The sequence below is a fragment of the Chinchilla lanigera genome, unplaced genomic scaffold (genome assembly GCF_000276665.1).
Source record: "Chinchilla lanigera isolate Chin_1 unplaced genomic scaffold, ChiLan1.0 scaffold00131, whole genome shotgun sequence".
NCBI classification, from domain to species: domain Eukaryota; kingdom Metazoa; phylum Chordata; class Mammalia; order Rodentia; family Chinchillidae; genus Chinchilla; species Chinchilla lanigera.
Genome location: NW_004955532.1, coordinates 3,854,699 through 3,881,756, shown reverse-complemented (window position 1 = coordinate 3,881,756; position 27,058 = coordinate 3,854,699). Strand labels below are relative to the sequence as shown.

Below are 27,058 nucleotides of genomic sequence, written 5' to 3'. Positions count from 1 at the left end.
TCATATCCTCATTTGTAGTAATTTATGACTTGTGTTGTTTCATGTGCCTTTCTCCCCTAATAAGTACCATACCCTTTTCTTTTTCTCAGAGATTACTTTTGAATGTTGTGGTAAAGCCTGAGTTGAGTTCCAATATTTAATTCTACTTCCTAACCTTAACCTTAGGTATTCAGAGGTATTCTTTGTTCTTTAGACAGTATTGTGTTGGATTATTTTTTGGTGTGTGTGAGTGTGCAGGTGCTGTTTGCTGGCTGGCTGGCAGTACTGGAAGTGGAATCCAAGTAGGGCCTTTACACTGACCTGCATCCCCAGCAGTTTTGTTATTTTTTATCACTTGTTTATTTTGGAGACAGGGACTCACTGTGTACTGCAGGCTGCCATTGAACCCACTTCCGTTGACCATGCTGGCCTCAAACTCATGGTGCTCCTCCTGCCTCAGCCTCCCAAGTTGTTACTTTTATCTTGAGACAGAGTCTCACTATGTTGCCCAGGCTGGGATCAAACTTGTGATCCTCCTGCCTTAGCTTTCCAGAGTGCTAGAATTATAGGTGTGCTTCCCCACCCCTAGGTTGTTTTTTTTGTTTTGATTTGTTTTTCAGAGAGGAGGCCTTGCTGTTTTGTTGGGCTGAAATCATCCTTCCTTCTTCAGCCCTGCCCCAAATAACTCAGACTACAGGCATGTGCCACCGTATGCCTTGTTCAGTTGTTGTTTTGCTCCCTTTGACTTTTTTGTGGGTGGTAGTGTTTCACGTTTTGTTTTGTTTAGACGGAGTCTCATTATGTAGCTCAGGCTGGCCTTGAACTCACTGTTTGCCCAGCCTGGGCTACAGCAATCCCCCTACCTCAGCCTTCCCAAGTGTTGGAATTACAGGTGTGCATCACATCTGCTTAATTCCTGCTCTTTGAAGAAATTCTATTTTCTTCCAGCATTAGAAGTATCCTTGCCCTGACTACATCATTCACATGCTACTCTTTATATGTATAGATCTTAGATTTTGGTGATGGAGGATTTTGATGGTATTTTCTCTTATTTGCTCATCAGACCTAAGAGAACCCTGTACAGTAAGAAATACGGTGTGGACCTCATCAGATACACTCATGCGGCAAACACAGTTGTTTACAGCTCTAACAAAATAGATGGTGAGTACCCTTTTATTTGAGGAAGGTCACAGTTTCCTTTGTTAAATAGTTCGTGGAATCTTTGGGACTACTTATGCTTTGGTTATAGTTGCTTTAAATGTTTTCCTATGATGTTAGCAATGCTAATTACATTGTTATGACTAAAGGAATGCTGGAAGCAAGCCAGGAGCACTTCTGAAGGACTTAGAACTGAATAGGAAAAACCTCTAGTTTACAGTGGGGACTGGAAAAGGAAGCAGCTAATTATACTTGTGATTTGTACTTCTTAAAACTTGAAAAAATACTTTTAGAACAAAAGAATACTATGCACAGCAAGAGGTAAGCTACTGGACCTTCCCATTTAAAGTATGTGGACTTGAGAAGTTTTCACAAATGTTTGATAGTTTAAGGGAAGTTAGAGGAGTTTCTGGTATATGTCCAAACTTTTATAGTCTGTGTCATAAAAGGCAGTCCAGTGACCTTACTCATCTTTCATTCCAAAGATACTTTCTTTTCTTTTTATTATGAGGGATTGAGCTGGGTGTGCCACAATCTCACATTGAGCTACATCCTCAGACTTTTTTTTTTGAGACAAGGTCTCATTAAGTTGCCTGTGCTGTATATGCAGTCTTCCTACCTGAGCTTCCTGAGTAGTTAGAATTGCAGGTGTGCACCACCATGCCCCACCCAGAGATAACTTTTTTATCTAAATATATTCCTTTTTACACTTTATGTCCCCCTCCTCCAGTGCTGGGCCTTGAGCATGCTAAGCAAGTGCTCTGCCACTCAGTTAATCCCCAGCCCTTTCCTTTTTAATTTTAAATACAGCTAATCTTCGAAAAGTAAAGATTTTAGAAATTAAAACTTGTGAAGTTCTTTTTGTAATAAATGGTCCTATTTTTGTCTGCATTTCTCCTAGAAGTCCTTCTAAATTGACAGATTGAGCTATAATATTTCACACGTTTCTTGGTGATTGAGCTATAACATTTCACACAGAATTAATTTTTCTTTCTTGTTTTTAATTACATCTCTGATTTATTGCTTCACTTTTTTTTTTTTTTTTTTTTTAAACGGCGGGGTCTCCATCTGCTTCAGGCCAGCCTTGAGCTTACAGTCCTATGTAGCCCAGGGTACACTCATCCTGCCTCAGCCTCCCAAGTGCTAGGATTACAGGTGTACAACACCACACCTGGCTGTTTTGCTTTTATAGTAAGGTTTTTCTAAAGTCATTCAACAAGGATTGGTTAGACTGCTGTTTTGGCTATGTCTCAGCAAATGGGCAAAAGTCATTTTTTTATTTAATGAGACTTTTCTAACAGTACTGGATTTTTAAGTGTACAATTTCTACTTTTCATGTCTGTTTCAGAAGTAATTTCCTATGTAAGCAATGCAATTGGTGCTTTTGGATACAAATGTAAAACATTAGGATTCTGAGGAAATACGTATTTGTAATCACCTAAATGACTGGTATATTTTTTCTGTTGGGTTGCTTTTCTGAGTAATTAATGAGGATTCTCCAAATGTGGTGCAAGATGAGGCAAATGTGTGGCACTTGCAGCTTTGCTGCTGGGGCTCTGCTGTGGGGATGTTGCCTTTCCTGTCTCAAGTACATCCTGAAGAGTTTCTCCAGCGCTGCGTTTCGTTTTGCCTGATTCCAGGCTGAGGTAGTAGTTTGTACAGTTTGAGGGTCTATGATACCACCCGGTATAGGAGATAACTGTACAGGCCACTGCCTTGCCAGGAACAGAGCACCAGCCACCAAGTGGGGCAGTGAGGATGGTGAAGCCCTGCTCATCTCTGGGAATCCAGGTAATGGGAGGGAGTTTTTTCTTCTTAGGGCAGGTGAGTACTAGCACTAGAGCAACTAGGAATGCTTGTCATTTGAGAAGTTTAAAGATGTTTTCAAGGAAATGATGTAGATTCAGGTATGAAGCATAAAAAGGCCAGGCATAGTGGCTCACACTTATAATCCTAGCACTTGGGAGGCTGAGGCAGAAAGATTTCGAGAGTTCAAGGCCAGCCTGGGCTACATGAGTGAGTTCAAGGCTAGCCTGAACTACATAATGCGACCCTATCTCAAAAAGAAGGAACAAAAAGATGAAAAGCATGCCTTTTTTTTTTTTTTAAAGGGTATCCTTCTCCTCCTAGGTTAAATGCATGTTTAGTAGAAAGCATCCTTGTGAACCACTTGATACTTTCAACTTGTTTATTCTTGTTGTTTGTCTTTGCAGTATGCTTTGTATGCTTTTTTTTGGCCCTCTGTACTTTGACACCACTTCCTACTACATTTTTCTCAACAACAGCTTTTTCCTTTTCCTCATCTTTTTAGGAGCATAGTCTTTCTAGGTTTTCATTTTGTTTTTGTTTTTTGGCAGTACTGGGGATTGAACTCAGGGCCTTCACTGAGCTATATCCCCAGCTTTTTTTATTTTTTATTTTTTATTTTAAGACAAGGTCTCTCAAACCTCAGCCTGTCAGAATGCTGGACTTGCAGGAGTGCACCACCACACTGGGCTCGCTCGCTCACTCGGTCTTTCTTTCTTTCTTTCTTTCTTTCTTTCTTTCTTTCTTTCTTTCTTTCTTTCTTTTTTTCTTTCTTTCTTTCTCTCTCCCTTTCTCTCTCTCTTTCTCTCGTTCTTTCTCTTTCTCTCCCTTTCTCTTTTTCTTTCTCTCTTTCTCTTTCTCCCTTCCCTTTCTTCCTTCTTTCCTTCCTTCCTTTCTTCCTTTCTTCCTTTCTCTCTCCCCTCCCTGTCTCTCTCTCTCCCTCTCTCTCTCTCCCTCTCTCTCCCTCTCCCTCCCTCTCCCTTTCTCTCCCCCTCCTCTTTCTCTCCCCCTCCCTTCTCTCCCTCTCTCTCTCCCTCTCTCCCTCCCTCCCTCCCTCCCTGTCTCTCTCTCTTTCTTTCATGCTAGAGATCAAATCCAGGGCATTGCACATGCTGGCTCAGCATTCTACCACTAAGGTACAGCCTCATCTTTTTATTTATTTTGAGACACTCTCACTAAGTTGCCCAAAATGAGCTTGAACGTGGAATCTTCCTTTTTCCACCTCCCAGACTGCTGGGATTACAGACATGTACCACCACACCTGGTTTAGTTCTAGTTTTTTATTTTTTAATTAGCATATGCTTGAGACACATCAGTTCTGTTGTTTATGGCACCTCATTCTCCTGTTGCTACCACTTTTTTATTTCCTTTTTCAGATAGAATCATTCAGTTTTTAAGAGTATACATCTTGGGCTGGGGATCTAGCTCAGCAGCACAGTGCTTGCCTGGCTGGCACAAGGTTGTGTGCTCAATTCTTGTTACCAAAAAAAAAAGTGTGCATCTTACTTCTCTCAAGCACAAATCTGTATGATTATTCCTTTCTTTGACATCATCAAAATCTTCTTATTGGTATGACTTGGTGAACTTCATGCGTTTAAGTTCAGCATGTCTTGAGGCATTACTTCTCTTTCTGTTTAGTTTCAATGTAAGTTTTGTCTCCAGTTGAACATTGGGATGAGTCAGTACTGTTGGAGAGCCCTGGACAAATATGTACCGCCAATGTCTAGCCTGATCTTCAGCTTAGTGTGGCCGCTCACTTCTTTGGTCCTGTTTCCTCAGCAGACACATGTTTTTAAGTTTGCCATTCTGTGGGTACTGAGACCAGTGTCTTCTTTTTTTTTCTTTTGGCCAGGCTATATTTGCAGGGCAAGTTGCATTATTATGAAGAACTCAAAGATTGGGAGTAAAACAGTGATTTTTTTTTTTTTTTTTAAATTTTCTAATATTTATATGTGGTGTGGGGATTGGACCCAGGGCTTCATGCAAGCTAGGTAAGCACTATACCATTGAGTTTACCCTCAAAACATGGATTTTAAACTTTGCTCTTTTAAATTACATGAAATCTATGTGCATACTCTTAAGCTAGCAAGAGGAATTACTCACTGTTGTAAATTTACACTTTAATTGAGTGAAGGGATACTGTTGGTTCTTAAACCTTATCTTCAAGATGAAAATGCAAAGTAAATTCATTTTTTAGTAATCAGTATTTATCTTCCCACAGATACTATTCGCTACCTGTCCTTGCATGACAACAAATATATCAGGTACTTTCCTGGACATAGCAAAAGGTAAGAACCAAGTATTATAGAATTACTTTATCCCTGAGGTAACACAGGCAGTACGTGAGTGGAGAGGTTTTATCAGTAAATTGAAACTGGCACTTCACTGCTGTTTGACACTTCTTCATCTTTTCTTCCTGATATACCTTAAATAGTCAATTCTTGGACTCGGTGTGGTGGCACACATCTATAAATCCCAGCATTCCAGAGACAGAGAGGAGGGTTGCCACAAGTTTAAGGCCAGCCTGGGTTACACAGTGTGTTACAAGGCCAGCCTGAATTACATAGTGAGACCCAGTCGGAAAAAAAAAAGTCAACTCTTAATTTAATGAGGTTTTGGAAATGAGAACGGGTAGGACTTTAGAGATAACCGAAATCTCATTTTAAATATGAATAAGAGGCTGGAGAGTATAGCTTAGTGACAGCCTATACTTTGCATGACAGAGGCCCTGCTTTCCCTCTCTAGAACCAAAACATGTATCATATATATGGTATTTAGAAATGTTAAATCTTAGATATTCCTTAATAAAAGAATCATTTATGTTTTTGTAGCCTCCAGTATAGATGGGCCCCTATTTCAACAGGCCTTTACATAAAAATTTACCATTTTGGGGTATGTGTGTGTATTGCTAGAGATTTAACCCAGGCCTCACTCAGGCTAGGCATGAGCTGTACAACTAAGCTGCACCCTCAACCCTCCATTTGAAGATATTAATGAAGATGTGAAAGAAAAAAATCTTCGTTGCCTTTAAAATCAAAAAGTTTATCTCTTTATGCCATACTAGATTGCTTCTCTCTATCCACCCACTTCCCACACTTTTTTTTCTCCAACTTTTCAAGTTTCAGCTGACTATTCAAGGGTATTTCTTCCTGATTTCTTTTGTAAATTTACAGCAATCCAGGACTGGATGCTGTGGGATGGAGCCCTAGAAAGAGATGCACTGGGCTCTCTGTTAAAATTGTACTTCTGATTGGTTACTGTATAGTACTGGTCAGAATGGCTCATGACAAGTGGATAGTTTATTGTATTCAAACTAATGTTTACGAATATACTTCTTATAAAGACGATACAGTTGTTTGAAGTTCTTGTTTTGTTTTTTGAGACAGGGTCTCTATAATTTCAAACTGTCTTGAATTCACTAGTCCAGGTAATCCTGCCTCAGCCTCCTGAGAGCTGTGATTACAGACATGCCACCAGACCTGGCATTGTTTGAAATTCTTTTTTTTTTTTTTTTGAGATAAGCTTTAACCATGTAGTTAAGGCTAGGCTTAAATTCACTTTGTAGCCCAAGTTGGCCTCAGCTTTGTAAGTGCTGGGATTATAGGCATGCCACTAGGCCTAGCATAGTTTAAAATTTCTTTTTGTCTTTTGATTGTGTGTATGCGTGGGGGGTGTTTTTAGTTGTTTGAGACAGTTCAGGCTAGCTTTGAACTCACTATGTGGCCCATGCTGGCCTTGAATTCAAGGAGATCCTCCTGCTTCAGCCTCCTGAGTGCTGGCATATACAGGCCTGTGGTTCTCTTAAGTGTTGTTCCCAGGTCGGTGACCTCTCCTTCCTCTGGAAGCTTGTAAGAAACTCAGATTACCAGAACTGCCCAACCATGCTGGATTGGAAACCTTGGGAGTAGATTTTGACAATCTAAATTTGTTTTGTTTTTGTTTGTTTTTTGTTTTGTTTTTTGAGACAGGGTCTCACTATAAAGTTCAGTGTGGCCTTGAACTTTACTATGTAGCTGAGACTGGCCTCTAACTTGCAGTGATCCTCATGCCTTAGCCTCCTGAGTTCTGGGATTACAGGCATGTGCCACCACACCCAGCTAACAATCTAAATTTTAACTTCCTTTCAAAGTAATACTGATGCCACTCCAGATGAGAAACATTAGTGTAGTCCACTGCCATCCTGTTAAAAAAATCTTGAGGTTGGGTTGGATTGGGTTGGGTTTTATTGGAGACATGGTCTTGCTTTGTAGCCCAGGCTGGCTGTGAACTTCAGGCAATCCTGCCTCAACTGAAATTGCAGGCATGTGCGAGCATCCCGGGCTTGTTTATTGAGATATAGTTCACATGCCATAAAATATCCCTTTTAAAATATACAAATCAGTGGCCTATTTTGTATATTCAGAGTTGGGCAAAAACAACATTTTCTATAAATGGACTCAGATAATATATGGCCTTTTGTGTCTGGCCTCTTTCACCTAAAACATGATGTTTGCAAGGCTTATCCATATTGTTACATGATTTGGTGTTTAATTCTCATTATTGTCAAATAATACTCCATTGTATTTTATGTGTATGCCACTTATTAGGTGATAGACATTTGGGTTGTTTCCATTCTGGCTATTGTGAATAATGATCTTGTGATACATGTGTACATTTTTTGTATGGACATATATTTTCAATTCTAGGATTGAAATTTCTGGGTTATACATAAAACCCTCTTTTGGAAAAACTGATTTCCAGAGTATTTGTACCACTTTACATTTCTATCAGCAATTCCAATTTCTCCACTATCCTCATGTTTATCAACTCTTTTATTATACTAATAGGCATGAAATAGTATTTCTATGTGCATTAGATTTGCATTGGAACCATACATTTATATCCTGGGGTTTTAAGGGTTTTTTTCATTATACTAGTTGTCTTAGATTATACTATATATACTTGTCTGTGTTTCCTAGAATGGCAGTTTTGGAAGAACAGCTATATATAAGTATTCAGAATGACTTACAGTTCACCTCCAATTTTTGCTCATATTTTGTTTCAACTCCCATTTATCTTGATGCTTTGCAGAGTGGTGGCCTTATCCATGTCACCCGTGGATGATACTTTCATTTCTGGATCTCTTGATAAAACCATTCGACTTTGGGATCTCCGGTCTCCTAACTGCCAGGTAGGTAATAGTACCTCATAGTTAAGGTTTTTGAGCATTTTTTATGGTAGGTGTAATTATCAATTCTCCTTTTCAAGGAAGAGAAAAAGCAGTGGTTCCATCCAGGAATCCTGAATCTTCTTAAACTTCAAAGACAATCTTGTCCTGATGCATTGCGACTTGGAAAGCAAATACCCCAATCAGCTGCAAATTGTTTTAGACTCTATGGCTTAGTGTTAAAAACAAAAAACAAAAACAAAACAAAACAAAACACTGTTCCAAGAGCCTTAGATACATAGCTTTTAACCTCATGAGATATGTTTGTATATGACCTCTGATTAGAAATACGTTATACGAATGTGTTATACGATGACCTCTTTTAAAAGCTTCCTTTCATTTAGATTTTTATTTCCTTATTCTGTAACTAATCTGTTCATATTGTTTTCCAGGAAAAACAAATTATATAGTGGTAGATCCTCCATCTGTTAGCTTTTTTTTTGAGACAAGGTCTCTCTATATAGTTCAAGCTGCCCTCGAACTCACAGTGATCCTCCTACCTCAGCCTCCTGAGTGCTGGGATTACAGGCATGTGCCACTATGCCTGTCATCCATTAACTTTTTGTGTTTTCTCTTAGGGTCTCATGCATCTACAGGGCAAGCCGGTTTGTTCTTTTGATCCAGAAGGGTTAATTTTTGCTGCTGGTGTCAACTCTGAAATGGTCAAGCTTTATGACCTTCGTTCTTTTGACAAGGTAAATCTTTGAGTCTTTGGGGTATCTCATTATGGAGTTTTAAGTATAAGATGGACATTTTTGTTTGTGACAGAGTCTTACTGTGTAGTATAGGCTAGTACTGAACTTGCAGTGTAGGCCATCTTGGTCTTAAACTCTTGATCCCCCTGCGTCAACCTCCCAGTTATTGGAATTATGGGAGTTGGCTACCACACCCAGCTAAGGTGGATGTTTCGAGCCTTTTCTGTGGTAGAGGAAGTATTTGGTAGGTACCAGATGGCAGCAGCATCCTGTAGTTCCAGTAAAAAGTAATCAGGCTGGGGATTTAGCTCTGCAGCACAGCACCTACCTGGCAAGCGCGAGGTCGTGAGTTCGATTCCCAGTACTGGAAAAAGAAGAAAAAGAAAAGTGTTAAAACCCAGTAAAAAGTAATCTAAAGGGATGGAATGGGAGTTGACTCTGACAGAAAGAATTATTTATATGCCTTGGGCCTGGGGGGGTGCTTGCTATTTTTATCTTTTGCAGGGGCCATTTGCAACCTTTAAAATGCAGTATGATCGGACTTGTGAATGGACAGGACTTAAGTTCAGCAATGATGGCAAGCTCATACTTATTTCCACCAATGGCAGCTTCATCCGTCTCATTGATGCATTCAAGGGAGTGGTGATGCACACATTTGGGGTGAGCTGACAGCCTTTGAACATGGTTGTTTCCATCTTCATACCTCCTGGGCTTAGGAATTGATAGCTCGTTAGTGGAGACCAGCAGTTATCCTTAGCTCACTGATCAAAGTAAGGGCTTGCGTTTTCTCCCTACATGTGAACTATTTCCTTTGAATTGAGATATTGACTTCTTACTAAGTATAATAATTCCTAACATTAAACAGGGTTAGGGGCTCCCCTTAAATACGGAGTTGGGGTTAGAGATTGGGTCGTACAGGTTGGCAGCCACGTTTGGAATCTTGGTTGCAATGTGTATGACAAAGAGGGTTTCATGGAAAGGAATGAGATGTGTGTGCTAGTTTGGTGTTTCCAGGCAGTCATTTTTATTGGTAGCTCTGTAATAAGAGAACTACTCTGTTCTGTTTCAGGGTTATGCCAACAGCAAAGCTGTCACACTAGAGGCTTCATTTACTCCGGACTCTCAGTTTATTATGATTGGTGAGCTCCCCTCATTTCCCTTAGGGTTATTTCTTTGGTAACATGCATATATTTTTCTAAGCAAACTAACATATGATTTGTTTAATAGGTTTTTGGGGGGCAGGCATTGTTGTTTGTCATTGTCATTGGTACTGGGGATCAAACCCAGCAGCTTTGTTACCATGTGGTGGATCTGGCAAAGCACAGTCAGGCTGGGCTTTGCCACACACCTGTAATCCCAGCACTCGGGAGGAGGATCGTTGAGAGTTCAAGACCAGCCTGGGTACAAAGTGAGCTCAAGGCCTGCCTGAGCTGCACAGCGAGACCCTATCTCAAAAAGACAAACAAACAAACAAACAAACAAATAAATAAATAAATAAATAAATTTTTAAAAGGGGGAGAAAAGCACACAGTCAGTGGTAAAACAAAGCAGCTATGTTTATTGAAGGTCACGAATAGAGAAATGGTGCTGGAATGACAGAGGAGGAGTGCTGCATGCCATGCAGACAAGTCAGGCTTTGGGGCTCAGGAGCAAGAGAAGAACAAAAAAGGCAGCAAGTGCTTTGGTCTGGGGTTATGTGGAAAGCTTCTGAGGTGCTGCCTGCACTCCAGGGGGTTGAGTGAGTAAGGTGGGATTACTACCCAAGCTGAATGGGTAAAGGGGAATGATTTCCTCAGCTCGCATTCTTTTACTGTACTATTACCCGGAAAGACCTGGTTCCCAAAAATCTTTTTTGAGCTGCTGAGGGAGGGAGGGCCATCTTCCTGCTGAGTAGGGGCGCTGGCCCTACCTATGCAGGGACCAAAAAACTCTTGCCCTGTCTGATCTAAGAGTTTAGAGGGACCTCAGTTCTTCCTCTCAGGGTTTATTTAATGAGCCATGAAAGTAGACTTCAATCTTGGGGTTGGACCATCAATTACCAATAATTTAACAGCTCTCAAACAAGAAGCGAAATATTTGACCAAGAGATTAAGTTTGTAAGATCTAAATAGTAAGATGATGAGAAGCATTAATAGTTCCTTACAGATCTTAGAAGTGCAGCCAGCCAACTTCTGTGCTGTATATTTACTGTGTTAGGCTGGTTAGCATAAAAACTTGATTGTTCTTTCAGAAACAAATATAACCCCTCTGTTTTGGCAGTTACGAAGTCTGGTCCCCCATGATGTCATTTGGCCACCATGCTAGCAAATCTGTGTGGTCTTCAAGAATGGCAATACTGGAGCAAGTTCACCTAGTCCAACAATGCCAAACCTTTTAGAACTTTCAGTAATATAGCCCGATGTGACATGCATGCCATAGGTTTGCCATCACTGGCTTTATCTGTCTAGTTCTTAGATCACTGTAGATAGGAAAAAGACGTGATTAGTTTTAAGGTTTTGTTTTGTATAAGGAATCACTGTTCATTAGCTCCATTAGAGGCAGTTTTTGAAACATCCACCATGATGGAGGGGCAGGGGGAACAAGAGGTCATGTTATAATACAACTTGGGCAAGGAACTCAAAGTGTAGTAGTAGCTTTGCTTATCTGGTTCAGCAGGTTGCTTGGTATTTTCTGAAAAGAAACATGAGCCTATAATCCCTTCACTTAGGAGGCTCAGGCAGGAGAATCACTATGAGTTGGAGGCCAGCCTGAACTACATAGTAAGACCCTGTCTCAAACCCCACCCCACCCCACCCTACCCCACCCCCAAAAAGAAACTTGAGGTTACCCACTGCTTCATAGGTGTACTTCTTCATTTTCTTATGTCTGTGGCAGCTTGGGTTTTGCCCTGGAAAGGTGAATCCAACTGTTTCCTGTACTTTAATGGCAGGAGTGATTAGAAGGTTGTGTAAGGGCCATTCCACTTCAAGGCAAACAAGTTTTGGGAGTTAGGATCCACAGGGATAGAAGAGAAGGCATCTTTGAGATGCAGGGCAGAGAACTACTCAGTGTCTCCTGGAATGTGTGCTGAAAGGGTGTATGGAACTGCTGTTAATATACAAACAGGTACCCTTGCCTCACTCATGTCTTGAGAGCTCATACTAGGTGATATTCTCCCGATGGCTTGACTGTTGTAAAGTGGGTGTATTACACAGGGACTGGCATGGCACTGGTAACCCTGTAGCCAAAAACTTACCAATAATGGGCTTTATCTCCCACCTAGCTATTTTCTTAAGGTAATACTATCTTCTGTGAGGATATGGACTAGGGTCCTTTGCTGAATGACTATTGGAGTGACCTTGACAGCCCTCCCCGGGCCATTATACCATCTTTGAGGATCCACTCCCAGCAGAGACATTGGGCCCCATGGAGTCAAGCTGACTGGGTCTAGCAACTAGGACCTAGGTTACCAGAGATTTGAATGTTAAGGTGGTCCCAAGTAGAGAGAGTATATCTTCCAGTTACTGATATGGAGTGCTCTGGTATCACCACAAAGGCAAGTTGGAAAAGGAAATCTTCTAAAGAGTGAGAGTAAAGAAGGCTGTCAAAACCCACAACAACTTTAGAATGGGATGGAAGTTCACCCAAATAAGAAACTAGAATTCAAATAAGTCACCCCAGGATCAGAGAAGTATATAATTTGTTTTGCTGTTACTTTGAGGTCACCTAAGGCTCCTGTAAGGTGATGGGAATACACTTATGTAGGACCATGTGGGCTACCTCAGGCACCATCATTCACTATCGGGACTGCCATGATGATGAATGACCTCATCCCTCTCTGGGAATGAGGGCAGTCTTCTATGCCAAGGGTCTTCTCCCATGCTCAGGCTCAGCAAATGTTTACTGGTTTTAGAGGGCACTCCTTTTCCCACTGCCCCAGTGCTTGTATCACTCTTTGGGTTATTGTAGTTTCCCCTAGTGTTGAGAACTTGAGCCTTATCCATTAGGGCAAGCATGGCTTTAGGCTGCCTCTTTTCTTTATTCAGCTCCTGTTTGTCTTCTACTTCATCATGGTTATTAAAGGACCAAATAAACCACATTGATCAACTGACATCTCTGCTTGTGGGCCTGTTGGATTTTCTGGAGCTTTCTTATAGTGTCTGGAGCTGATTGTCTAATAAACTAATAGGGTTATCTGACCACCTCTACATTCCAGGTCTAATTAATGTTTTTATGGAATGCTTCTTCAAACCAGAGCTGAAAATCATCTGGATTTTCTTGTTTGTTTGTTTGGTTTGTTTTGTTTTTTGAGATAGGGTCTTGCCATGTAGTTCAGGCCAGTCTTGAACTCACTATGTAGCCCAGGCTGGCCTCAAACTCTCGGCGATCCTCCTGCCTCGGCCTCCCGAGTGCTGGGATTACAGGATTACACAACGCCCAACAAACAGCTGGATTTTCATCAGAACCTCGACTGATAGACCTGAGCTTATCATAGTTCACAGGTTGGGGCATCCCTTGTCACATACCCATTAAAATAGCCTTGATGTATAACTTTCATTTGTTTTCTCCACACCCTATGTTAAAATGTCACTCAAGCCCCTTTTGGGATCCAAATAATGCAACAGTTAACTGATTATCAGAGGTAAAGCTGTGAAAACGTCATCATTAGCTTGCTGAGCAGCTCTTATAATCCATTTCCTTTCTCCTGCTGTGTAGTAAGAACTACACATCATGCCAAGTCCGATCAGAGGCCATTGTCATGTTATGAAAATGGGTCCTCAAACAGTCTTTCTGCAGTCCAGACACTTCATTTTTCCCTACATTCCTGAATATCTGCAACTGAAAAAAGGATTTATACCTGAAAGGGACCATTGGCAACTGCCACTCCCCAAAAGGGTAGAATGGTAGCTGGCTTCCAGGTTGAGTTCCCTGAATCTAGAGCCCTACTGTAGGCAGACCCAGACCTGGTATGGGCTGGGCTTTATCTCCTGCAGGTACTGACTGAGTAGGCTGGTAAGGAGGTAGTATGCAAGAACTGACAAAAGGGAGTCCTTAGCAGCATCAGTTCCTGAGGGGGGGATTTGTTCTAGGGCAAAGATCAAGGCTCTGGTAGAGGGCCATAAAGGCATGAATGAACATAACGCACTTCTCCCTGTTTTTCGTGTTTCTTAAAATAAAATAAATAATTAAAATATGACATTATATACTTTAGGATGCCAAGGGGTAGCCACATCTCATTTTCCCCAAGTACATACATAGGTCATTTTTTTATTGTGCAAGAATATGAGATCTTTCTGGAGGACCTTGGATCCCAGTAGATGAGGAAGCATCTAAGCAGGGAATCTAAAGAAGTACATGAGTCATTCTTGTGATGGGTCTGTGCATAAAACGAGAAGTTCCGTTGTGGAATCTTCAAAGGCCTTTCCCTGGGTTGATTTTCAACCCATTAGTGGGATCCTGAGCCATCAGATCATAGAAACCTTATACAGCCTTTCTCTGGGTCATTTCCCACATGGAAACTTTAGAGGCCCAGAGCCGCCTCTAAATCAGTCTCAGACCACTGTGGGAAATCTAACAGGCCTATCCCTGGGTTAATCCCCAACCCATTACTGGGGATGTTACAGGGCATCTCCTGGTGGTTCCTAAGTATTTCAGCCCCAAAGTGTGACCTCATAGGGCTGAAGCTGTGGGATCCTCACAGGCCGGTAGCTGGGTTAATCCCCACCCCTTCGGTGGGGATATTATAGGGCTGTCCTTGTGGATTCCCACGCCTTTAGATCATAAAAACCTGATAGAGCTTTTCCCTAGGTCAGTTCCTACATGAGAACCTTACAGGAAGGGCTTCTAGTTACAGGATCCTGTCTAGCTCCAATGTCAGGTATCCCCCAGTAGAGCTGAACATCTTGGAGGCTCAACATCTCCAGCCTTAAGTGAACACTGGTGCCATTTTCTTTGAACCTATTGGATATCCCCTTGTAAACACAATACATTTTCTGGTCATAGAGTCTAGAACTGGCATTCCTTACTGGCTGGATATCTTTTCAGTTAACATCTTGTCTAGGGAGGCAAAACAAATACTTTACTGAGTAGAACCCCCAAACCCCAAGTTTTCCATAGATAGGGCTCTCAGCCTTTGGCTAAGAAACAAGCACTTCCACAGATGATATCTCACTACCCTGCAATATAAGAACATCTCCAGAAAAACTAATCTCACTAGATCAAGCCATAAACCATATGTGTCTGTTGATAAAACCTCAAAAGTCAAGCACGGTGAAAATTCAGTTGGCAAATATAGGCTACACATCTTTCTACACAAGTACATAAATTTGAGGCCACAGTTAAGACAACAAAACTGAGTAGAATAGGGGAAAAGGAGTAACATTAGAAAAGTAACTCCAGAGTGGGAAAATTTACAACACACAAATTCCTGTCTTTTTCCCAGGATGAGGAAACACTGTACTTTCCAGTTCTGTTTCCCTATATTAACAAAAAGCCAAATAATTTGAATTCTGCTACAGAAGAAAGCTTGGGGGCAGGGGAAATGAGAGATCCAGAAACTGGAGGGGTGCAGTAATTCATAAGGCACACTCGATCAGAGTGAGCCTATGACTCACTGGGACCCACGGCCCCACAGACATCTCTAGAGGAAGCTATCTCAGTAGCCACCTGAATCTACATTGTCCAGGTACCACCCCAAAGAAAATAACATTAGGTGGACAGGGCCCATGCCTCCCAGTCCTAAGTAAAATAGAAGAAAGTGGCTTGGAGGGTTCTATTTAGGCCAAAGCATCTAGATCCTAGCTCCAGTGACGAAGGGGATGTGTGAGTCAGCCACCTTGCTTCTGCTTGCCTTTGCCACATTTCTGTAGGGTTGTGAAAAACGACAGCTACTTACAGGGGGTCACCCCTATGCTGCAAGGACCAACAGCAAAAGGGGATGCACACAAACACAGACCTACCCAATGTGTGGAAGTCCACCTGGTTCCTGCAAAGGCAAAGCCTTTCACTGCTGCCTAGTCAGCTCCAAACAGCAATCAGATCAGTCATTGGTCTCCGGAATCTGTCTCATACATCCACTGAGCACCCTTAGTGGCTTGTAAAAGAAGAAAGGCTCCCCAAGAGAAGAGTTACAGATATCTCTGATACCTCCTTGGCAAATGTTACCATGTGGTGGGCCCAACAGATTCCAGGTTTTGTGTACAGCAAGCAAAGAATTAACAAAGTATACAACCGATGGTGAAAGAAAAACAGCTACCTTTATTGAAGGTCACAAACAAATAAGTGGTGCCGGGACAACAGAAAAGGAAATTTGTGACTTTCCTGCACTAGTCCTCCTAGTGCTGGAATTACGGGTATGTGCCATCACTCCCAGCTATGTATAGTTTTGTTTTGTTCTGTTTTGTAGTACTGGGGATTTACCTGGGCCTTCACACTGAGCTGCATCCCTAGCCCTTTTTTTTTAAATTTGAGACAGTGTCTTGCTAAATTGCCCAGCCTGAGCTTGAACTTGTGGTCTCCTCCCCCACCCCCCCAAAGTGTTAGGATTATAGGCATGCACCACCATGCCTAGCTTATAACATTTTTAAACACTCTTGCCATTACTGAAACTTGTGTCTGTATTGGTGTTCCCTGGGCCAGCATTAGTGTTATGCTGTAAAAGCACTACCTTACTAGTATTACTAACTTCCTAGTGTAGCTCTACATTCAGTTGTGTTAGTGGCTAGACACTGTAGACTAATGGTATTCAGCCCCTCTTTTGGATGAGGAAAGTAAAGTTAGAGGAGAAGTGACTTTCCATGAACAAATAACCAGGAGCGGTCTCTCTTCCCTTTTAATTTCTGCTGAGGATTAGATCCTGAAGTTTGGCATCTTTCCTGAACTTAATTCATGTCTCTTTCTCAGTTGTCTTTTTTTTTAATTTTATTTTTCTGTCTTTTTGAGACAGGGTCTCACTGTGCAGTTCAGGCTGGCCTTGAGCTCACTTTGTAGCCCAGGCTGGTCTCAAACTTGGAACAATCCTACCTCAGCCTCCCAAGTGCTGGGATTACAGGTGTGCGCCACCACACCCAGCCCTCAGTTGTCTTTGTATTGTGTTTTGAGTTATTACATTTTCTTTCATCATTTTATTTAGGTTCAGAAGATGGCAAGATCCACGTTTGGAATGGTGAGAGTGGTATAAAAGTAGCAGTATTGGATGGTAAACACACAGGCCCCATTACCTGTTTGCAGTTCAACCCTAAGTTCATGACATTTGCCAGCGCATGTTCCAACATGGTATGTTAACAATGAGAGGAATCTTTCACATAGGGGTTCTCCGGTTGAAGGGTGGGATGTCTGAGTGACCACAACAAGCTGTTCTGCATAGGCATAAATACCAAAGTTTGTTTCTCAACTGTGATTTTCCATTTCAACTTTCATCATGTGAACTGGTCTTTCACTTTCATTATTCTAAGATCTAGGGTCATCACTGAGCTCCCAAGAAATTGCAGGCCACGTTTTCCTCTGGTTTTAGGCCATACTACCTAGATAATACTTGACAGGTATTTTGCTCCTTAAGAACCCATCTTTTGTGACTCCATCTTTTCAGTTTTCTATTCCTCTTGGTTTATATTGAATTCCTCAGAAATCTTGCAGTTGATAATGACTCATCACTTAGAATTAACTCCATACCCTTATCTCTTCCTAGATAATACTAGCAGAACAAAAGATCAGTGTTTTACCCTCTGGTTTCCTCTTAGGATCTTCTAAATCTATGTGGGTATTTGGGAATGAGCATTTTATTACTAACCTTACCCAGAGCACATTGCCTTCCCCACCCCCACACCCCACCCCCTTGTGGTTGAGACCAGGCACTTTACCACTGAGCCATACACCTCCCGCCCTTGCCCTTTTACAAATTATATTTTTGTTTACTTGTTTGTTTAATAATGCTAGATATCAAATCCAGGGGCTTCATGCTTGGTTGTTAAGGGCTGTACCACTGAACTACATCCCCAGACATCTCCTTTTTTTAAAAAATCAAAATAATGTCAGAAAAAGTACAGGAAAGCTATCCAGTCTATTTTGGGGTTTTTTGTTTCGTTTTTTGGGTTTTGTTTTTTTCAGATCAGGCAGGAGAGAGCCTGTCTGAGGTTATCTGGTGGATGAGCTTACCTAGACTCAACAGGACTTTTATGCTTATTACAACACTAAATCACTGTGGTACATGGTAGACAGTGAATGCTAAAGAGAAATGGAACCAGCTCACTTTGCAGGGGGGTGGGGTGCCAGGGTTGGTCAGAGGGCGGGCACCTGTGCATAACTCCTCCAAAGCTGGGGTTGGGTACCTTGATGCTATGGGGGAGGGTGTAAGAACTTTCCACAGTGAGAAAATGCTTAGCTTTTTTAAAGTCAATTTATGTTTTCTTTCCAGGCCTTCTGGTTGCCCACCATTGATGATTGATTCTGATGCTGTTTGGCTAATTGTGAATAGTGAAGGTGGCCAGCAGGAAAAACTCAGAGAGGACTGAGCTTAACAGTGAGATTGGATCATTTGACTGCGCTGGAGAACATCCTTTCACATGGCCTTCCCCTGGATGTGCTGTACGTGCTGTACATCTGCTCAAAAGAAAAAATTACTTTGCTGAGCTTCTTCAGAAGGATTCATGGTGCCACAGATTCATTTGGGACTTGGCCTTTGCAGCTGTCACCGCACCAAGCTCCTCCAGAGGAGTGACCAGACTTGTAATTAGGTTATAGTGGAGCGCTCAACGCGCCTTCAATTTTGAATGTAATTGCTGCTGAGGAGCCAGTGAAATTGTCAGTTCTGCACATCCATTTTCCCACCCCTAAAAATGCATGGGAAGCCGAAGTTCTGGTTTTGAGACGCTAGGGAAACTCATTGCCCCTTGCCCTCTCCCTGCATGTCTTGTTACTGGGTCTCCCTGTGTACTTATGGCATTATTCCACAGTCATCATGTTTCTTAGGTGCCAAACATTTACAGAAGTCTTCATACACCTTGGGGTCAGATACTGTAGAACCTTGCTTGTGAGGAAGCCATGCATTTAGCCCGGTGAGAATGGGTGGTGTAGGCAGGCCTCAGGCTCTGATGTTGGGTAGGAAAAGGCCCAAGAGCCTGCAAGGGGAAGGAAGCAGTTAACAGGTGAGTTCCTAGGGTTGGAAGGTTTACCAGCAGTCTAATGTAGTCCCCCCATCAAGGCAAACCCACAGTCATCCTGGGTGCCTACCAAGCTTGGTTTGTACAAAAGCAAGGTAGGAGTCTATTTTTGTACCTGAGATGTATCACGCTTTCCTGTGGGCCAGTATTGTGGAGTGAGTGAGTTTACACTGATGCCTTCCTTCCCTGCCCATCACACATTGTGTACATAGTCTCCAGATGACACTCCTTCCTCATGCCCCCTCCTTTCCCCAGCTTCCGCTCAAGAGCTGGTTCTAGGCCTGTGTTATATTTAGCCTTTTTATATATGACCTTTGATTTGTTTGTATTCTAGCACAGCGTGTGCACCTCCACTTAAGTATATTTGTGTATACATATATGCATATACCTGCATATGCATATCTGTCTTTCTGTAGCTTCTCAAAGTTCAGCCTAAGGAGATAGAGTTCTGCAGCCCAAGAGAAAGATTACATCCTTACTAATAGTGTTTGCCACAAGTGTTAGTCTTCCCTGTTACCTTTTTCCCTTTGGAAGACTAAATAAAACAAAGCTTCTAGTGCTTGCTGTTTCCATGGCAGCTAAGTGAGGGTCTTGGGATGACTCTCCTGTGTTCTTAAAGCCGTACTTTGGAGCCCTCTCTACAGTGTTAACTCTTTTTTTGCCTGGTGATGCTCTGCGCTTACATACATGTGACAGTCTTTGCATGGCTTCTGTGCCTGGCTTGCAGCATTTGGGAACAGGATGCTGGAACCAAAGTATTTTTAGTTTGAAGCAACTTTGCCAATTGTAGGTCATTCCCACTTAGCTGGTATGTCTGCTTTCTTGGTTTTTCTTGCCTCCTATTGAGAGGAGGGGGCTTTAGCTAGGCCCAGGTTGAAATGAACTACAGACAGGCCATGGCCTTTTCTTCCCCTACATGGCCATCTTGGAGCAGAGCAAGTGGCATCTTACTAAGCTCCCAACCAGATATTTATGTAGGCAATACTCCCTGCAGATCCAGAAATTGGCCCAACAAGGTTATGACTTTCCCAAGGGTTTACAGCTGCTAGAGCTAAATCAAACCATCACTGCTTCTGTTAAGCAGCAAGCAGAAGCTATGAATGATTAGCCCATTTTATTTAAAGCAATTACTTTTTAACTTGTTACTTAAACTGAAAGAGCAAGACTATACATCTTTCCCAAAAGCAGATAAAATCTGCAACTGCCACCATGCCACCCCTATGTAGTTCTGCCTTCCCAGAGTATAGCGACTTTAGGAACCAGATGATAGGAGCTGTTAACTGCCCACCTTTTCAAGGTAGAAAATTCACGTTAGGACTAACTTCAGAGAGAGTGCTTGAACTCATGGGTTAACAAGAAAGACCATGTAACTTACTAATCTGTAATGACAACTTGCCCAGCAGCAGGAATAATTTGTGTTTGAGTTCCTGTGTCTGAAGTACCATGTCCTTTGAAAATATGGCAGCTCACAGCCTCTGCTCCTGGGCCCTGTGGCACTACAGTTGGCTCCAGAGTTGCTCAGAAAAGGGAAAAGATGCAGCTGTAGTGACCTGGGGAACTAGGGTGGTAGAGATAAGAGAGAAGGAAGAATTTAGGCTGAGAGCTGTACTGCAGGGAGGTATTAGTGGCCGGGTGCTTAAGCTCTCCTAAGTGGGGAGGGGCTGCTCATCACCTGAAGACTTAAGGCCAAAGCCACTTTGTGATAGTGATACTACACTGCTAAACCACCAGCCAGTAGGGTATCTTTTAAATATTCCCTGTTGCAATCATAATTATTGCTTTTTAAAATTTTAGGAATTTATACAATCAGTTTGCTACCCAAATGCTACATAGCACTGTTAAATCTTTTGGTGTTAAATGTTCCTCTAGATATTTCTGTGCATAGATTTTTTTGGTGTGTTTACATAGTTGTTATTCTACTGTACATACGATTTTATGTCCCTTTTGTACTTAACATATAAACATTTTTTCCATGTTACCAGTCTTAAAACAGTTTTTTGGCTTCAGCCTCTTCCTTTGAGTTTCTGTAGGACTGTTTGCCTGGTTCACAGAAGGGAGGGAACAGCCCACTTGACCCCTGTAACCCTGTGTGAATGGATTGTTGGGCCCCTTCCTAACTAGGGCCTATGGGCCCCAGACCCATCACTCAACCACAGGCTCCAGTAAACATCCATAGGGCCAGAAATTAATGAGGGCAAAGGCAAGCTTGTGTCAGTCTTGATCTTCAAAAACTGTTTTAGCACACATCTCAGTCTACTTCCCCTATTGTTTACCTCAACCCTTGGTCAGTTTGGCAGCCTCCTGTTGGAATGAGTCCTGGCTGCTGGAGAGGAAGGACTGCTGGAGCCTCCAAGGCTCCTGCACCAGGTCTGGCAGAAGGCCTAGCCAGTTGGCTGTAACCATTACCTGGCTGGTAATTCCTGAATCCTGGAGTAAATCTAGCTCAGCAACATGAGAACTGCAGAGCCCGCCCCTTGGTTCTTTGCCTGGGTCTGAACCAAAGAAGATGAAGACCTTGGGCCTAGCCACATAGAGTCACACATGCCTGTAATCCCAGCACTTGGGAGGCTGAGGCAGGACAAGTTTGAGGGCAATGTGGGCTATATTGTGAGATACCCCCCCCCATCTGAAAAAATAAATACAAATATTTTTTAAAGGAAAAAATCTTAGACCTGCTACATTAGCCAATTCCACCACTTTGGAGGTTGCATAGGGACTGACAGGTGGTAGAGGGGATATCCTGGCTTAAATGTGTTTGGCCATCCATGGGCTCTCCTGATGGCCAACTACTGTACCAAGGAGGAAGAGACTCCATAGCAAAGGCTACTGCAGCCTTTAACCTTTGTTCATAGAGGACATGAGTAAGTACATCAATACGGCTGCCCTTGCACCTGCCACTGTTTGGCCTGCCTGCCAGTGGGAGACCTACAGCACCTACTCCCTGGGTTTTAGCCTTGTTCAGGGAGCAAGACCAGAAACAAGCACAAGGATGGATTAGAAGCAAGCCAGCAGGCTGTAGGATCAAGCTAGCTCAGCATTTGATGTGGGTAAGAGGCAGGGACAGGATGTTGCCCACACTGCTCAGGGAGGAAGGGGAGGGCTGTGCTAAGGGAGGAAGTCATACTCCTATAGGCTTGTATGCGTGCACACCAGCATTTTCCTGACAGCAGGCAGGAGTTCTGAAGAGGCTGCCGGAGCTTCACAGACCAGCCAGTTTGTCAGGGCCCAGCTGGGGACAGACTGCTTGGTCTACAAGTCCTGGGTTCAAATACAGCTTTGTGAAAATGGGAAATATCTATTGCAGTTTTTCCTGTCTTCCCTGGATAATGAGTAGCAAAGGGGGTCAGAGTCTCTCAGGTAAGTCAAAAACACAGGTTTTACATCACCTGTCTTGGGTCATTCTGGCTGCAGTCTCTGGCTGTGAGTTGCCTGATAAGTCACCTCTCATAAAACTAGGAGTGAGTCAGGTAAAGCTAGGTCCTGAAGACGGCTTGTCTTGTAATTCAACAAATACTATCTGAGCTTCATAAGTTTTAGATGACAACAGTCTAGGGTCCTAACTTGCCTCCAAGTCTACTAGCTTTACACAAGTTGGTATTCAAAAGCAAGTGAAAATGCAGCCATTCTATTACCTCAAATGCGGAACTCACAGGTAGTAGTGAAGACCTCTTCAGTTCCCTGGCCACAAAGGGAGGGCTCAAGCTGAGAACTGGGAGGATGCAGTGCTGGAAAAACCTGTAGTTCTGATTATATGCAAACTTGAAAGGTAGAGTTAAAAGTAATCCACTGGAAGGTAACAAATAGCCTGAGGTGTCCATGATCCATGTATAAGCAATTCACGATTCACAAGGGCTGTTCTGCATATAAACATTTAATAACAGGAAGGTGATAGCAACAAAGCAAAGGCATTATTGGTGTATGGACTAGGGCAGGGCTGACGCAAGCAGCTAGAGGCTAGGCAGTAAGGAGTCCTTGCCCGCCTAGCCATCTCTGGGACATCTTGTACCTTTTTGCTGTGTCCCATCTTTAGCTCCAGAGCCTGTGCCATCCACTGGTAAAGGACAGCAGGGCAAAGCCTGAGCTGATCCCCTCCGGAGCTGTCTTCAACTTGTCATTTCACAAGGAACCCTGCACTGGAGGTTGTTGAATGGATGCCCTGACATTCGTAGATTGGAACTCTGGATCCAGATATACAGCCTGTTCCTCATGGCATCTTTGGCTACCTTTAACCCAGGTGTTCCTATCTGAGAATACTTGAGGTTACTGAGGATCCTGTCTGGGGAGCCTCAGAAGAGTTTCCTAAGTTCTGAAGTGCTTCTGCAGAAGGATGTTAAGGTAAAAGGCAGGACCTGGTGGGCTAGGGTCTCCACACCCTTTCAGCTCTGGCTGCCTGATATAAATGTTCCCCTTGAAATGGGTGAGGGATGGAAAGCAAGAAGAGCACTGAGCTGTGGCTAGGTATGGGGCAGCAGGGCCTGCTCTTGGCCACAAAGGAGTCTCCAGATTGCACCAGCCCTGGAGCATTTCTGGGTTATAATGTGTGAATCCTCAGGGGCCACTGCCTCCTTCGCCTTGGCTGTGCAAAGGAATCACGAACACAGAGACATCATCGTAGGACACCTGCCTTTCCCCTGCGGGACCGTCCTCCTTCCCCTGTGTACTTCGTATCAGCGTTTTGGCCAACTCCGAGAACCTGTGAAGATTATCCTGTAGATGTAGTTTGGGGCTGAGCAAAAACAGCAAGGTCAGCCCTCCAAGAGCATAGCATAGAACTGGACAGGGAGACCTAAAGAGAGCCCAACTGTTAGCCAAGCAAACAAGCCTGGTAAGGCCTCAACTGGACCATAAGAATCCAAACCCAAGGACCCATATTACACTCTCCCCTCCCCCATGAGCTTTGACCCTGGCTACCTGCCTGAGTTGGACTCAATATCAGTGCTGTCTTCTCAGTTATAACTACTTGGCGTTGCTGCTGGCACCAGTGCAGGCCTACGCAAGTCCCCGGCAGCTACAGTACCTGTGTGGGTCATCTCGGTTCCTGGGGAGGAAGCTCCGCACCAGCAGTGCCACCTGCTCGTTTGACAGGACATCCCAGAGCCCATCTGTTGCCATGACAACCACATCATCTTCCCCCAGCTCTAGCTGGTCCATATCCAGCACAGTCACCTGCAAGTTAAGCCCAAGGATCCTTTAGCACTCCCTGCCTGGCTCCCACCAGGCTTACTCTCTTTCCGGGCAGATGGAAGCTGAGGTAGACTACCCTGCGCCCTTACCTGTGGGACAGAGAGCAAAAAGGGCTTGAGCTGGATATTGGTGTCCAGGACTCTGAGCTGATGGTCTCCTAGGCCCCGGGAGACAGCCAATGTTCCCAGTAACCGAGCCTGGGGCCAAGAAAAGTGAGGTGATGGTGAGCAGCTCCAGTAAATGCCCAAGTGGTCGGCCCTGGCACTACTGGCCACATAAGGGTTCATGGACCATGACCCTCAGAAGCCCCTGGCTGAGGGAGAAACATGAGGGAGTAAACCACAAGACATTAGCTGCAGCCACCCGTAAGAGACAAGAGAGCCCCCTCTCCAAGGAACAACTAAAGAAGGGTTCTCGGAGGGGAGCCAGACACTGACCTGCCTACCCTGTCCATGAATCAGTGGGTATTTGAGATCCGCTTTCTCCACACGTTTGTAGCTCCTGCCAGGAATAGACCAAGCATCACACATGGACTATACCCCACCTCGTCTGTCACACCTCACAGTGCCCACTCTGCCCAGATAGAAGGGGACTGCCCCGAGCTTCTCCCTTCCCACAATGTTCCCCCACCCTACCCTACTCACCAGCCATTCATGTGGTGATCCCTGAACAAAACCTTCTGACCCAAGTCATCCCCCTTCAATCGGCGAGGGAACTCTAGTCGGGTGAACTCACCGGCCAGAAGCTCTGGGTAGACAAAGGCCTGGGGTGGGGAGGCTGTGCTCAGGTCAGGTTCCCTTCTATGGCTACTTATGGCCCTGGACCCAGGAGTTGGGGGCACCATAGCCTCCCCACAACAAGGTACCACCTACCAGCTGCTGGATCCGCTGCCGCTCAGTCTCTGGGGTGAACTCAGAGCTCAGTGGCTTTATCTCATCTCTCCGTACCAAAAGAGCTCTGGTTGGGGTTGAGCAGTAGAGGAAGACATGAGGCTACCTCCTCCCTCGCCCGTGGCCACCCTCCTGTGAGCCCCTCCAGCTAATGAAGCCAGTTCTGGCCACGCTGATCTCTCACTCAAAGCCCTCCATGATTCCTTAGGACCTGCAGGGTGAAAGTTCAGGCCTTTGGTCTGGCACTTGAGGTCCCTGCCCTCCCTGCATCTACTCTCTGTCCTCACATTCAACATATGCCAAGTACAAACACTGTACAAACGTGCAGCCAATCCTCCCCATTTCTAAACCTCCACTTCCAGACACCTTTCATTGTTCCCACTGTTTCTGGTGCTCTCCTGCCCACCCACAAAAGCTCACTTACCTGCTATCCCCAGCATTGGCCACGTACAGCTTTCCCTGCAAGGACACAGCCACCAGCGCTGTGCAGCCACCCACCTGGCATGAGGCCTCCAGCTCCCGCCCGATCACCTCATCCTGGAAAAAACCAAGGCAGCCTTAGCTGCTACCAGTCCTGTACCATACATACTACTGTCCCTGACTTCCACCCACAGTTCTCAACCTCCAGCAGGCCTGCAGTCCCAGCCCAAAGTCCAGTCATAACTCCCAAACTTCTGAGCAGGAGACCTAGATAAGGGAAGTGCAACTTGAAACAGGAAAGGAAATTGCTCCCGCACTAAAAAGCAAGTGTGTGCAGTAAGAGATGCAGGTAACAGCACTTAGAACATAACAGGCACTGGATATGTGGGAGGGATTAGCAGTGCTGGCAGTTAGTAGCAAACAAACCCAAGCTGCCTTCCCAGCCCAAGGACTACATTGCCTCAGGTCCCTGAGGCCAAAACCTCCCTTCTTCCCCAAGGCCACACTCACACATTCCTGAAAAGCGCTCTCCAGAGCCCCAATGACCAAGTCTTCTGTTTTGATGCCCTTTTCCTCCACAAACTGGGGGTCACTGAGGCAGACACAGTGGCCACTGAGGTGCATGGGGGGCTGCGTGGCTACTATGCCTTCTACCACGGCCTCCAGCTGCCGGCGCAGGCAGGAGTGCAAGGTGTTGGCAGCCAGGATGGCCGCTGCAGGACCGCCATGCCCATCAAACAGGGCCCAGTAATGACCTGTCAGGAACTACAGCGGAAGGGTCTGTGTCAGGCTCTGCCTGGCTTCCCCAGCTGTCCCCAGGCACAGCCTGGACTAGGACACTGGGCAGCAGGGCAAAAAAACCTCAGACTAGGCGTCACTGGCTCCGCCTGTCAGAAGACGGACTCACCTCCTCTGCGCACAGGGTCAGCCACTCTTGGTCCTCTTCAGCTCCAAACTCGTATCTCCGGATGCACAGCTTCCCGCAGGCAGCCTGATCCTCATTGAATTCAGACTTTTCTGCATTGATGATCCTGAGGCCAAGAAGTGGTCAGTGACTATTGAGGGACACGCCTATGTCCCTGCAGGCAACAGCTCCCAGGTGCTATCCGTGAGGCACCTGGGCGACTACCACAAAGGGCTAGTGCTGACTCAGGGCTGAGGGGTAGGCTGGGCTGCCTGGAAAGGTCTGGGGCGCCCTTCACCTCCAAGGGAACCCCTGATCCATAGAGCATAGGCCATAGCCCAGGTGGTGTGTGAGTGTGTGTGGTGTATCTTCCAAGTCCAGAGCACTGGACTCATCTCAGTCTCTCGGCCTCATCTTGGAAACCCTTGGAGCGCAGGTCTTTCTCCACCTCCAGCGTCCTCCAAAGTTGGCGACTCAAAGGGTCTGGGTGAGGTTGGGGGAGTGGGGGGGTCGGGTCTTGCGAGGATCAGAAGGGATCGCCTACGGGCGGGGCGGGGGTGTCACTCGCTCCGCTTAGTGTTTTCGGGCTCGGCTGGGCGGGCCGGGACCGGCGGCGGGGCCGCGCGGCGGGGAGGGCACTCACTCGGCGTAGCCTGCGTTCCAGGGCAGCGCGCTGCCCC

General features: G+C 44.5%; 2 protein-coding genes across 3 annotated transcripts; one reads left to right on the top strand and one right to left on the bottom strand.

Moving 5' to 3' along the window:
- Positions 1 to 1,042: 1,042 nt before the first annotated feature.
- Wdr82 (WD repeat domain 82) lies at positions 1,043 to 20,972 on the top strand (the record flags this gene model as incomplete). Its single annotated transcript, XM_005410348.2, is given in 8 exon segments — positions 1,043 to 1,140; positions 5,165 to 5,231; positions 8,014 to 8,113; positions 8,728 to 8,844; positions 9,349 to 9,504; positions 9,914 to 9,983; positions 16,955 to 17,097; positions 18,236 to 20,972. Coding segments are annotated over 8 exon segments (781 nt in total), but the record flags the coding sequence as incomplete, so codon positions are not given.
- Positions 20,973 to 22,833: 1,861 nt separating this feature from the next.
- On the bottom strand, positions 22,834 to 27,058 carry Ppm1m (protein phosphatase, Mg2+/Mn2+ dependent, 1M; the record flags this gene model as incomplete). 2 transcript variants are annotated; one of them, XM_005410373.2, is given in 10 exon segments in its annotated part: positions 22,834 to 23,673; positions 23,998 to 24,146; positions 24,254 to 24,361; positions 24,602 to 24,665; positions 24,809 to 24,927; positions 25,037 to 25,121; positions 25,479 to 25,591; positions 25,985 to 26,239; positions 26,382 to 26,505; positions 27,022 to 27,058. In XM_005410373.2, coding segments are annotated over 10 exon segments (1,199 nt in total), but the record flags the coding sequence as incomplete, so codon positions are not given.